Source organism: Musa acuminata, chromosome BXJ3-6 (assembly GCF_036884655.1).
Source record: "Musa acuminata AAA Group cultivar baxijiao chromosome BXJ3-6, Cavendish_Baxijiao_AAA, whole genome shotgun sequence".
Taxonomy (NCBI): domain Eukaryota; kingdom Viridiplantae; phylum Streptophyta; class Magnoliopsida; order Zingiberales; family Musaceae; genus Musa; species Musa acuminata.
Genome location: NC_088354.1, coordinates 30,449,661 through 30,463,069, shown reverse-complemented (window position 1 = coordinate 30,463,069; position 13,409 = coordinate 30,449,661). Strand labels below are relative to the sequence as shown.

Genomic DNA, 13,409 nt, shown 5'->3' with positions numbered 1-13,409 from the left:
AAGGGTAATAATTGGTCGAATCAACTTCCTATTTCATGTGGTTGACTTTATGAGGTCAAGGGATTAAGGTGAAGATGATGTATCAAAGAAGTAATATATATATATCAACCTAGCATTCCTCGAACGAGAATAAGGTATCGATAGCCAGCCGTCCATAGATCATAATTCTCATATCAGATACTAAAATTTTAATCATCCGTTCAACAAGAAAACAAAAAGCTAAAAGAATATAATCAAAGAAGTAATACCTCCAAAAATGCAGTACACCATAGAACAAAAGAGAAAAAAAGGATCCTTCAAATGTATCGAGAGTCATTATGAGCACATTCTTTAGTTCCATGTTGAGCACAGGTATATCGTCGTTAATCTCACTATGATTAATCTCACATCAGAAATGGATAATATTAAGATTAACTTATAAAGATATGATAAGTATGTTATTATTATTATTAATTTTAATTTAAGTTTTTGACTAATGATTTATGTCAAACAAAGTTAATAGGTTAATTAAACTATTAGGCTGGGTCATAACATCTTAATCTCAAAATATATTTTTTTATTTTCCTTTATATTACCTCTATTATGTTTTATATACATTGACAACATATTTTTTTGATATATATGATCAAATGAAATAAAGAAAATACTCGTTTTAAATAATGTCATCCTCATATTGAAAATAAATGTAACTTTGTTAAAGCTTATAAATATATTAGGTTCCTTCTAAAAAAAATAATTTTTATGATTATTGAGCATACAAATAAAATATATATTGTAGCACTGATCATCTCTATTCTGGTTGCTATTTGGTTAATGCTTGCATAATGTCCCTTTCCTGTATTCAATCACACGATCAAGATCAAAATTAACTGTGAGGCTTTCTTTTAATTATTTTCATGAGAATATAATACTCTTCTTTATACATTCTAATGTGATTTTTATGTCTATTTCCTATTTTGATTTTTTTCATTGTTATTTGACACTTTTTTATGTGGTTATACAAAAAATAGGTTAACTATAAATTTTACCATATAAAAAATATTTTTGATAATTGTTATCATTACACTGATTTTGAACTATAAGATCGAATCATCGATTAAAAACCACTTCAATTGATTCACCTGTTGTGAATTAATTCAATACTACTTTACATTGTGAATTAATTCCTACTTAAAATCGTAATTTTTTTATCAAATGATGAGTGATGAGGATAGGGATTTTGTTGTAATGGTCCAAGTTTTTTATTATTTATTTAACAGCCTCTAACTTAAAACTTTTTTTTTTTTGCAATAAATCGACATTAAGTCTTCAAAAACAACTCGATTTTTCTTCTCATTTGCGTCAATATATATATATATATATATATATATATATATATATATATATATATATATATATATTAGAGAGAGAGAGAGAGAGAGAGAGAGAGAGAGAGAGAGAATCCATGGGTTACAGGAGGTGTTGGTGCGGTTCCTTCTCGCGGCATTCCTCTCAGGCTCTTTTCCTCTGTGTAGCTGACGCAAGTGGATGTGTTGTTGGACATGTCGATCACTGTCACCAGACATGTAGTGTTCTCTCCTTCTTCTTCCGTTTTCGTGTTTTATATTGCGTCAAAGAGTTGAGTCCGGTTCACGTCACAGAGGAGTCGTCGCCTAGTGCCCACGCCCTCTGTTATAAGGCCTACCCTTCCCTCACCTCAGCTCACCCACCCACACCCACCCCCCTTCTGCCTCCTCCTCTTCTTGGTGGTGGCTCTCCGGACTCACAGCTGCAGAGATCATGGAACATGGGCTGTTTTAGCTGGGGAGTGATCTTGAGCTTGGGGAAAAGGGACGCCCTCCCTGTTGTTCGTATTGTCTTCTTTCTCGGTTCGCACACATGGAGAGCAAGCCAAGCTTCTTGAGGCATGGAGTGCTGAGGCTCCCCCCTGGGTTCAGGTTCCACCCCACTGATGAAGAGCTTGTGGTTCAGTACCTCAGGAGGAAAGTCTTCTGCTGCCCCTTGCCCGCCTCCATCATCCCCGAGATCAACCTCGCAAAACTCGATCCATGGGATTTACCCGGTGAGTCCTCTGAGATCAGTGTAGTTCTCGTTGTTCGTCCTGTTCGTTGTAATGCCTCAGTGGGAATGATTGGTGTGTTCTTGTTGGAATGCTCAGGTGGGTGCGAGGAGGAGAGATACTGCTTCAATCTGAGGGAGGCAAAGTACCGGAACGGGAGCTGGTCGAACCGCGCGGCCAGGTCCGGGTACTGGAAGGCCACGAGGAAGGACAGGCAGATCACATCTCCAAGGTGCAGCCAGGTTGTGGGAATGAAGAAGGTTTTGGTCTTCTATAGAGGGAAGCCTCCCACCGGGACCAAGACTGATTGGGTCATGCATGAGTACCGGCTTGCCGGCACCGAGTCTACAGCCCAGAGACATAACTCAACTCATGTGAGCTCCCAATTTTTTTTTCATCTCCCTGAGTCTAAGATTTATATGGATGTTCTTGTGAAGCTCATTCCTAGGCCTTCGGTTTTTGCCAATTCATATGCAGTTGAAACTATCATGCCATACTTGTTCCTATCATCTGCTACTCCACCACATACTGAAGTGCTTGTTTCTTGCCAACGGAAACTAAGGCCTAAATGCTTCATTGTAGATTTGATTACAGCTAGACTAACTAGCATAACCAGAAAACTATTGTTATGGAGCTTTCTTCTGCTAACTGCAGATCCTTTTGTGCTTTTTGGTTCCACCATGCCACAAAACTCATCATCAATTCATTCAGGGGTTTGCCCCGTACGATGCTAGATTCCAGCTGCATAATCTTTGCTAAATTCTACAACTTTTCCGACCATGCAGAGCGGAGATTGGGTACTCTGTCGCATTTTCAAGAAGAAAAGAGCTACCAAGATGGATGTTGAGACTGAAGAAGGGGACGAATTGCCAGTTACAAATAGTGGCATTGACTTCATGGGACAGAGAGATAGAGATCAAAATCATTCTTCGTCCTTGTCCGAATCAAGCTGCATCACCGAGCTCTCTGATGGATCCAGCAATGGGGAGGAAACGAGTTCTCGCAGTTCAATTCCACAAGGAAGTGAGTCCTAGAAATTCTCTGCGTCAGTGTTCCAAATTTAGAGCCTCCTTTTTTCTCGGAAGCCAAAATCCAAATAAACTTTGAGCTATTGACTCTAGGAATTCTAGTCTCCCTCTCCTGTAAGTGGTTCCTTTACCAACCTAATTGCAAGAGAGCTCTGTGGAGCAGAAGGAACCAATGTTGTCACCTAATGAAACATATGTTTCATCTAGTCCAATGCTGCCTCAGTTGATCAACTTTTCTTTCCCAATCAAAGCTATGTGAACAATGAAGCGGTGGAATGCTTTTTTCTTTTTCTAAACTTTTGATAGAGTGGCTAGTGTTATCAAAAGACCGATCGCTGTATACATGCACAAAAGATGCTGCAAAAAGATAGGAAGAAAAGCTGAGCAAGAAAGAGGAGGCAAGAATCCATCTGGTTTGTTAAAAGAGGTGCCTTCAGCCTCTGGCACCAGCTGGAGGAACAAGGGGCATGAGCTAAGAGGCTGGTCAAAGGCATCTGGGCCCCTTCATGGCCAAGAATATTTTGCTCAAGATTTTGCTTTGACATCAGAATTAGACCCGTGATTAATGTGTGGTTGCTGTTCAGCTGCACTCCAGACTTGGTCAAATGGAGCAAACCAAACCATGTTTGTCACATGAAAGCCATACCTGTCTTTCTGAAAAGTGGTCAATTATGAAACAATCAAGAACTTCATGATAGTGGTTATTCACCTGTGTAATTAAATATAGAAGAAAGGCTTGAGTTTGGAAACAGACGATTCATCACATCTCTTGCTGGTTAACAAAATCAGCACACACCCATCGAGTGCCTCAAGGATGGACTTCAGTTCCGGAATAGCAGCTATGTGCATGTAATTTAATCCTGCAGCCATTCTTCTTCATTTGCGCATTATCTTTGATCCAAAACAGGGAAAGCCTTTGCACTCAGTTGTGTTGTTTTGTTATATTACTCTCTTACTAAACCATTAGCAATAGTCTTTTCTGTTCCAGTGATTTGTACTAATTAAAAATCTTGGAATAGTTTGGATCAGGACATTGGATGATTTGCCAGCACACAGAATGGACAATCATTTGGATGGCACCTGACAGATGACCTACTGGTTTGAATTATCATCAATTGAAATGATGACTTTGATAACACCAAGTCCACAAATGGCTCCTGTTTACAGTAATACATGCTGTGGGACTTGCATTACACTCTTTTCAAGTTCTTCAACTGATGGTGAAAATTTTGGTGTTTGCTTTTTTTTTAATGAGTCATAGATCCCCAAAACTATCAGAATTAAGTTATTGACTCCCTGACTGCCATGTAACAAATTGTTACATGGCTTTACAAGGAACAGAGAAACATTTTATTACTGTATTGTGGAACTTTGTATCATAACAAGCCGTCCAATTATTATAGAACTGTGGCATTCTTTTTTCTCACTTTCAGAATTATCTGGTCCGGACAAACTCTAGAATGTATGGATGACAGCTTTTCTAGCAAAATGGCTGTTGGAAGATGGTACTCTGCACCATAGTGAACTGTTCAGGGTTCAGCACTTGCATTCTGAAGCAAACTGTGTTGGCAGCTTCATTGTGAAAGCTAATAGATCTTGCAACTGAAGCAGACTGTGTTGGCAGCTTTATTGTGAAAGCTAATTGGATCTTGCAAGTGTAGCAGACTGTGTTGGCAGCTTCATTGTGAAAGTAAGTGGATCTTGCAACCAGAGAAAACTTTGTCACCGGTTGTACAAATTTAGAAGCAGACCATACAAATTCTGCCACAAAATGTGTGTAAAAAATGGTAACACAGCAAAACCTGCAACTGTTCCATGAAAGGTATCAATGAATATTTGGTATGTGTGAGGGCACTGAGGAATAAATAACATAGTTCCAAGCTTGCAGAAGGTGGAGGCACATGGGAGACTGATGCTAAAGTTATTGCAGAAAGCACAAAACATTTGCCAATAGCATCTCTTGGTACAACCAAAGTTAGCAAATGATCAATATGGAGCTGAGACCACTAATCGATTGCAAATTGATCTTTCTATAAAGAAATGATGGGACTTTAGATGTCTAAAGTAGAAAACTACTTTTCTTGGTGGAGTGCAATGGCCTTCTCTTAGCAAAATGATGCAAGTTTCATTGGCACTATAGATCTGACTTCATGAAGAGAGATGTGTGTTAAGAACATGGTAAAAGCTGATCTGCAACATCAGTGACATGATATCCTAACTTGATTGTTATTGTGGCTGTGTTGTAACTGTTGGTATTTTTTATTGAGAATAAACACAAAATTTCTTTTATTATCTCTAGAAATAAAACAAATATCATATCAGTATTTTGAAGTCATATGATGGAGATATGTCATATATATGTTACATAAAGATGGCACAGATAAGAGCAAGGAGGCAAACAAAACATAAACTGCTCAACAAAAAAGCTTGACAAGGGCATGTAGGGATCTCAAACCTGCCTTGACTCACATAATTAATAACTTGCATGCTTGCCATAACATGAGACCTAAAAGTACTCTTATCAAAGTTCCTTGTAAGTGTGGCTTTGTGATCAACATCATCTTTCCTATTTGTGTTTCCTCTTGTCCCCTGGAGTCCTCTGAACAAAGAAAATTTGAAGTTTTCTTCCCCATCCATGTTTAAGAAGATTTTAGTGAAAGAACATGCTCTCAACTAAATGACTTCATACATCTTTTCCTCTTCTATTGTTTTTTTTTGTCAAATCTGATAGCAACACGATCGCATGCAAACAAAGAAGTGTAAATGCATCAAATAATTTAAAAGAAGTGTTGTTGAATTCCTCTTTGAATCCACTGATTTAGGATCTTGAAACTATTCTACCCACCTTTATTAGAGAGGAGGTTGGTGTCCTATAAGCTAATCATGTGATGATGACATATGTGACTTGACACATATTTTTTTTACTTATTATATTATTTGATATTTTATCACTTAATATTATTTGTTACATGAATATATATTATGATGTTTATGGATCAGTGCAATGATAACTGGATCATGAATATATATTATAATGTCCAATGTTCAAGTTAGTATGATGTCACAAGAACGTGTGTATATATATATATATATATATATATATATATATATATATATATATATATATATATATATATATATATATATATATATATATATATATATATATGTGTGTGTGTGTGTGTGTGTGTGTGTGTGCGCGCGCCCTACAATATATATATATGTGTGTGTGTGCCCTACAAGCTAATCACGTATGATAGCACATGTGACATGATGCATACTCTTTTTTCTTATTATTTATTTGGTATTTTATCATTTTTATCTTATATGATTATATATATTCTAATGTTCATGGATCTATACAATAAGAATATAATCATGATGAGATCACGATAATGAGATCGATTTATCTTTAAATATATACTCTAAATAATATCGATCATATGTTACTCTAGAGAAATATCGATATAACTAGATAGACTAGTGTATTTTATAATCGTCTATATAGAGGAGGTGACTAGTCTTATAATTGATCATATTGAGACACTAAGAATATAGTGCAAGTGCTTATTGGAGAATGAGTTCACTAATTGATCCGCTCACGAAATGATAGATGATTAATAATACCTCATTATCAGACAACGATTCCGTTGTTCCGGTTGTGTATATTTAGACTTGAGACATCAATGATGTTCTGTCTGAGTACTTAACTCTTTGATACTAGACTTATAGATTTAAAAATTTCAGATCTAGTATAACGATAATCAGGAATGATAGTCAACCTTATGAAGACTATTAAATGTTGATAAATGAACATTATTTTTCGGTGTCATGAGAGAGCTGATAGAATACTCGGCAATGCTGGGCATCCAGCACAAGCCATGCATATGTTCTTACTGCTACATATATATATATATATATATATATATATATATATATTAATTATATATATATAATGGCAAACAATGGTTTTAATTGTATATATATATATATTATTTCTGTCAAATAAAATCAATTGGCCTATTAGCTCAGTTGGTTAGAGCGTCGTGCTAATAACGCGAAGGTCGCAGGTTCGAAACCTGCATGGGCCAAATTTATAGTTTTAGTATTTAAATAATAAATTTATAATATAATTAATTATAAATGATTTATATTAGATGATATGTTTTATTTATATTTTAGTACATAAGGACGAATATATTATGGTTGTTTGGTGCACAAGACAGTAATAAACAATGCAAATGGTGTTGGGAATGAATACTCCTGTCCAAATAAATTGGGATCCTGTTTTGAGTCATGCATTATATCTAAGCATTGCAGAACTCAAATGTTTCAACACAATTAATTGATAATTAGATGAGATCCACACCACATACAATCAAAATTTACCCTTAGCATGTATTCTGTGAAAAATAATCTCCATGAATCTGTGTCGGCTTACATCTGTATTGTAAGGACATATATATGTATATATATATATAAAACATGATGAAACAGAGAGCATCCCCAGTAGTGAGACCAGATTGGATACAGCCATTATTGCTTTCTCCCCACCATCACTTGTTGGATGGCAAAAACCACATGCCCAAAGCAAACAGCCAAATCCATCTCCCTCTCTGCATCTCATCCAGTCCACCACCAACCCCGCATAGAAGACAAACATCCACCTCCACTGCTCACCATATTATCATACCAACACTAATGCACCGGATCTCATTAGTTAAGCATTCTTACTGTGTTGGGATACCCTTTGGGACGTTTTCGTGTTAATCTCTTTTTATGATATTATCCTACTTTTATTCCTTTGAGCGGCGAAAATCGATATCATAATTTTGCTATTAATTATAATGATTTCAATGTAAAAGAATATTAGTCATTCACGAGCTGCGCACACTATCACTTGCTGTTGTTCTTCTTTGCTGGTTTCTTTAAGCTTCAACCACCACCTGATTAGGGAATTTTAGCAGAACAAGAAAGACAAGACATCATACTGCATACAATTTATCATGTATGTAATCGAGAGTTGAATGATTGGTAGTAATTTGACTATTGAAAGGGCAGCGTGGATTTTGGAAGTTGGAATTGTGTGGTCAACACAAACAAGTGAAGGTGTGATGCCTTCTCATGCAATCCCAGAGATAAGACAAGGAGTGGAAGAAATTTGCCAAGGAAGAAAGGGAACACCAAACCAGAGAGGTTACTTATGCTTGCTTCCATTTCGAAAGAGACTTGCTGAATGAAAGTGTCCAAACATCCTCTAAATAGCTCTTATTTACAGAAAAAAGAACGAAATTTCCAGTTCATGCAAATGATTCATTGCCACCAATAATTTTATGTTAATGCACAAGTTGGCAGAGGCAAATCAGTGTATTGAATACAGAAATATACAAAAAAAAAAAAAGAACAATACAATACAATACAATACCGCAGAAAATGAATAGAAAAACGAGAGAAGTTATAGATGTTACCATCACTCCCTGAAAACTAAATTTTCTTCAGTTCTTTATTGCCAAAATAGAAATTGAAGACCAACAAAAAAGCATTGAATCGTAACAAAATAATCTTAAGAAACTTAAGCATTCAAACAGAGTTACATGGTTGGAAAAAAAAACCAATTGAATTAATACCAACATGTATGTGTAACCAAACCAAAATCTCCTTTGGAGTAGTATAGTATATATCCAGATACCTTTTTCACAGCATGAGTTCTAACTTTGGCATTGTATACACCTACCATTTATTCATTGTTTGATCTACCACTATTATTAGATGAGTATAGTACGTCAAGTGATACTCTAATACTTATCAGAAAAAAAAAATTAATTATCAAAAAATATATTTTTTAATTATTACATAAATTATACCTCTAATAGTTATTGTTGTTGGGAAGAAGACTCTTCTTATATCATTAATTAAATTATAATTTGTAATAGAACACATTCTTTGCATATACTTACAAAAGGATGTTTAGATTCTTCACAAAGTAGGAAAAACAATTATACCAAAAGATTAATCCTCTGTTGAGTTTATCCAAATCCAATTCCAAAACTCATCTTACGTCTCCTCTCTGACAAATCTTGAAATATTCAATCTTTCTTTTTTCTCTCTCTCTCTCTCTCTTCTCTCTCTCTCTCTCTCTCTCTCTCTCTCTCTCTCTCTCTTTTGTATGCATCAAACTCTAAAAAAGATATTTACAAAACAAGTGATTCTTAATTTTCAGGAGATTTCTTATTTTAAAGTAGAAGCCTTTCCAAATATAAATTCATAAGGATGAGGCAAACTTATCTACCAACTTGCATGGCAAGTGCAACTTATTACAAGCCCAAACCTTAAATAAAATGTCCTGATTGTACTCCTTGAATCTTTAAAAATGACATTAAATGAGTTTTCAATTACATTAAGAGGAAAACAAAATCACAGTTTTGTTTCCATAGTTTCAATTTAATCTTGACGAGGATCCATTCGATTTATAGGAAAAAAAATAATTGTGCTTCAAAGCTTTCTAAGCTCTACAAAAGTACTAACAATATATATATATATATATATATATATATATATATATATATCTATATATATATATATATATATCTATATATACATATATATATATATACATATATATATATATATATATATATATGCAATTTTGCACCGTTTTCCCGCCATCTCTCGATTGCCCTTTCCCTGCTCGTCTTCGACCTCACCGAAAAATCCGATCTTTATCGTCCCCTCCGCAATCCTCTCTCCTCCGCCCCTTCTCCCTCTCTTCTGCTCATATCCCATCTCTGACAACCCTAATGCTGAATCCTTCTTCGTCGACTCTCCCACCTTCGATCGCCTTCGCTTCCACGCGATCCAATCCTCCGTCTGCCTCTCTCCCCCGCGCGCGCACACTCTCTCTCTCCTCGATGGGCTGCAGCTATTCCCAGCTCGAAGCCGACGGGGAGACCCGCTCCAGCCTCCGCCGGGTCCAGGACCAGCGGCGGCCGATGGATGGGCGGGTCTTCAAGGGCAGCTTCGTGTCCACCGCCAACCTCGTCCCCTCGGAGTGCTCCGAGGCCGGGGACGACCATAACACGACGCAGCAGGCCCGGAAATCCACCTCCGCTCATGCAGCGTCTGGTGCGCCCAATCGAGCGCCGAAGCAGGTCCAGGAGTACGAGGGGAAGAAGAAGAAGAAGAAGGCAGGATCAGGGCCAGGGTTGAAAGACGAAGGCAAAGGTGGGAAGGCGGATGAAGAAGAAGAGTTTCCGGGATCGCCGAGCTTTAGGTTTTACACCGAGGGGCCATGGGTGAACAACGACTCCGCTGATGCCTCAGGTCACGGGAAAGACCAAGGTATCACCTTCTCTATGTTCCTGTCCTTGTTGCTTCTTGTTCTACATTCCGTGAATGCTATGCAGTCCAAGATGGAGAAGAGGTCTGATAAATTCCACTACTTGGCTTGGTCGATCATTTAGATAAATGCCGCAAAAGTACATTTTTTTTAGATGAAGAAAATGGAATTGATGTTCTGCTGATTGTTTGCCTTAGTTTCTGACCTGAAAGGGGATCTTTGTTATGAACCTTTATAAGAAATGCGTTGTTCTTTATCGCAGTTTCGTGTTTGTAGAAAAAAAAATCGAATGACAACTGTTTGCAAAAGAAAAGGAAGTGCTTATCTGTTCTTATCTGTTTTCATATTCATGTAAATTGGATCTTTTAGTATCTATTTTGATGTAAGAGCTTTCTTGCTGTACCTATTCATCTTCTTGGACATTCTATAATAACTATTGTTCCGCTCTAAAGATCATTTGTCCTTGTCAATGTTTAGGATAAGACCGTCGTTTAATTTAGGACAAGATTAATCTAATAAATTGCACAAGGCTTTCTTTTCATCTGGGTAGCTGCTAAAATGACTGTCATTATTGGAACCTCAATGAGTATTGGGGTGTGTTTTTCATGATTGTAATAATTATAGTTCTATAAAACATTACATGAATATGTTTGTTAGGAATTTATGACAACTACACACTACATTACGATGTATTAGTTACCTACATGTTGTTCTGCTTTAAACAAGCATCACTGCATATTGTGTTGTCACCAATCCATACACACATACCTAGCAATCTTTGGCAAAATCTAGCATTCTGACTTGTGATAATTTTTTGCTTCAAAATATTTGTCAAGTGATCCAAATTAGTGACATTTGCAATGATATCCAAAGGGATACACATCTTTTTCTCTTAGAGATTTGGCTTCTTCAATTTCAAAAAGTAGTTTGGAAGCATACTTTACACTATGCAAGTTGCGATCATATAATATTCTGGATTGCTGCAGGGAAGACTGATGAGAAAAAAAGAAAATGATTTGCACCAAGAGGATGATAGCATCACATCCTCGAGTTTGAGCAAGGTATGCTGCTAATTTGCACCGCAATGTCATCTCAAATCCACAAGTGTTGATTGAATGGAATTAGGAGTCATAAGGAGTGCTTTTGAACTGTCCATAAATTTCACATATGATCTTTGACTTTGTTGTTCAGAAGTGGTCAGCATATCTTATTTACTTACTCCAAATTAGAATCATATGCTCCAAGATGTGTTTATAATGACTATGGTTTAAATTACTACAAGGAAAAGGATTACCAATAGCACTCTTGTTTCTTACATTGGTTTTATGGACTTTTACAGGAGAACCTGAATGCCAATCAAGAAGGGAAGGAGATTTAAAGCTCTACCAAAGGGATCCAATGTTGTATATAATAGCGTGATGAATCCATGATAGTGAAAGCCCATCTTTTGTAAATCCCTATCCTTTTAGCCTTTTGAGGATACTCTTTTAGCATAACTTGTTTCTTCTTGTACCTCTTGGAAAATGAAGTCCCAGAGAAAAAACCTTTTTCATGTCATTGAACTGGTAGATTGCAGAAGCTCGTCTCCTGTACTTGGTGGTGTTGACTATTTCCTCGGTGATCAGAACAAACCAGAACCTGAAATTTGATAAGCGCTCCAACTATAATTTTTCTTAAATTTTGTCAAACATGTGCACTTGTGAGTCGTGCCTTTTCTCATTTGCTGTAGGAGACCAGAAAAAAAGGCTCTTTTTTTTTTTGCATGCGATTTATGCCAAAATATTTTAAGCCTTGTCTCATGGCTTTGGTAAGACTCTAATATATTGCTTTGTATTGGAAAATATTTGTGTGAGAGATAAAACTAGAGATGGATTTGAAATTAATATGATGTAACAAAGAAATAAAACAGTGAGGCTTTGTTGTTGGTGATTTCTGTGCGCAGTGAGGCTTTCTTTCCTCCGGTCTCTCTCCTTGTCGGTGTAGACATATGTCAACCACCGTAGCCCATCATGTTCCTTCTCTCTCTACGTGACAGTATCATTTCGTCATTCACGGTGGAACCCATATCATAGCGTGCATAATTCAAGTCGTTCGTTGCGTTAAAATCCTGCAAGCTTAGCTTTTGATTGGCGTCTAGGAATCCAAGTCTAAATTAATAATAGTCCTATAAACCAATTTAACTATCCTTCCACATGAAACTAAGTTTGGAATGTTATAATAACAAGCATAGTATCTAAACATCTAAGCTAATAATTAACTCCAGATCGTGATATACTTCTTCGTATTCATATGATATCTGAGATACCATTTGTTTTGACCTAATCTTAACTGATCCATTAATTCAATGAATTTGAACAACTAATCCAACATGTTTTGGATTTTATATTTGTCCAATCTTTATTCATAAAACAAACAGCAACATCATTGTGTAAGCTACCAGTGATCAGAACTGCAATATTCTAATGTGTCTCAGACAGACCTCCTCTGTTATCAAGTCACACACACACACACGCTTTATATTTGTATATGCCTCCATGACCGATAGATCTTTAGATAAATTTAGCAATATTGCTGAAATGATTTAAAAGAGCACAGTTTAAACAAACAGTTGACATAAATCAAGATCCAATCAGAGTAGGGAGGAAAAGACTACATACAACATATGAATGCATCGATGGAATGTAAAAGAATAGCTAACAGAGAAGACAATCAAACATACAATTAAGGTAATCATGTCATGATCTGGGAATTAACCGAGTCAAGCATACATAGTAAGCATGACTTGGGAATTAACCGAGTCAAGCATACATAGTAAGCATGACTTGGGAATTAACCGAGTCAATCTGAGGAATCATCAAAAACAAAAGAACCTCTATTCCAAAATTAACTGAAAGACCAACTTGAGCAATATCCAATCACATCACCACACAGGCATGAATAGATGTGCAAAATAGAGAGGTTATTGGCCTCTCAAAGAAGAAACAAA

At 36.4% G+C, this 13,409-nt stretch overlaps 2 protein-coding genes and 1 non-coding gene across 3 annotated transcripts; all 3 read left to right on the top strand.

Moving 5' to 3' along the window:
* The first annotated feature begins 1,586 nt into the window (after positions 1–1,586).
* Positions 1,587–3,383, top strand: LOC135639809 (NAC domain-containing protein 83-like). The gene is made up of 3 exons (XM_065153730.1): positions 1,587–2,062; positions 2,159–2,433; positions 2,845–3,383. Exons 1-3 carry the CDS (start codon positions 1,879–1,881, stop codon positions 3,091–3,093), a joined length of 708 nt encoding a protein of 235 aa, XP_065009802.1. The 5' UTR covers positions 1,587–1,878; the 3' UTR covers positions 3,094–3,383.
* Positions 3,384–7,104: 3,721 nt separating this feature from the next.
* Positions 7,105–7,178, top strand: TRNAI-AAU (transfer RNA isoleucine (anticodon AAU)). The gene has a single exon. It is a non-coding gene; the product is annotated as a tRNA-Ile (tRNA).
* Positions 7,179–9,796: 2,618 nt separating this feature from the next.
* Positions 9,797–11,975, top strand: LOC108953147 (uncharacterized). The gene is made up of 3 exons (XM_018827553.2): positions 9,797–10,425; positions 11,410–11,484; positions 11,763–11,975. Exons 1-2 carry the CDS (start codon positions 9,885–9,887, stop codon positions 11,436–11,438), a joined length of 570 nt encoding a protein of 189 aa, XP_018683098.1. The 5' UTR covers positions 9,797–9,884; the 3' UTR covers positions 11,439–11,484; positions 11,763–11,975.
* The last annotated feature ends 1,434 nt before the right edge of the window (positions 11,976–13,409 follow it).

What these genes read in the sequence shown, in the direction of transcription:
- LOC135639809 (XM_065153730.1), top strand. Translation starts at nt 1,879, where the DNA reads ATGGAGAGCAAGCCAAGCTTCTTGAGGCATGGAGTGCTGAGGCTCCCC. An exon ending in CGATCCATGGGATTTACCCG is followed by an intron (nt 2,063 to 2,158) that starts GTGAGTCCTCTG and finishes TGGAATGCTCAG; the next exon opens with GTGGGTGCGAGGAGGAGAGA. An exon ending in AGAGACATAACTCAACTCAT is followed by an intron (nt 2,434 to 2,844) that starts GTGAGCTCCCAA and finishes CCGACCATGCAG; the next exon opens with AGCGGAGATTGGGTACTCTG.
- LOC108953147 (XM_018827553.2), top strand. Translation starts at nt 9,885, where the DNA reads ATGCTGAATCCTTCTTCGTCGACTCTCCCACCTTCGATCGCCTTCGCT. An exon ending in AGGTCACGGGAAAGACCAAG is followed by an intron (nt 10,426 to 11,409) that starts GTATCACCTTCT and finishes GGATTGCTGCAG; the next exon opens with GGAAGACTGATGAGAAAAAA.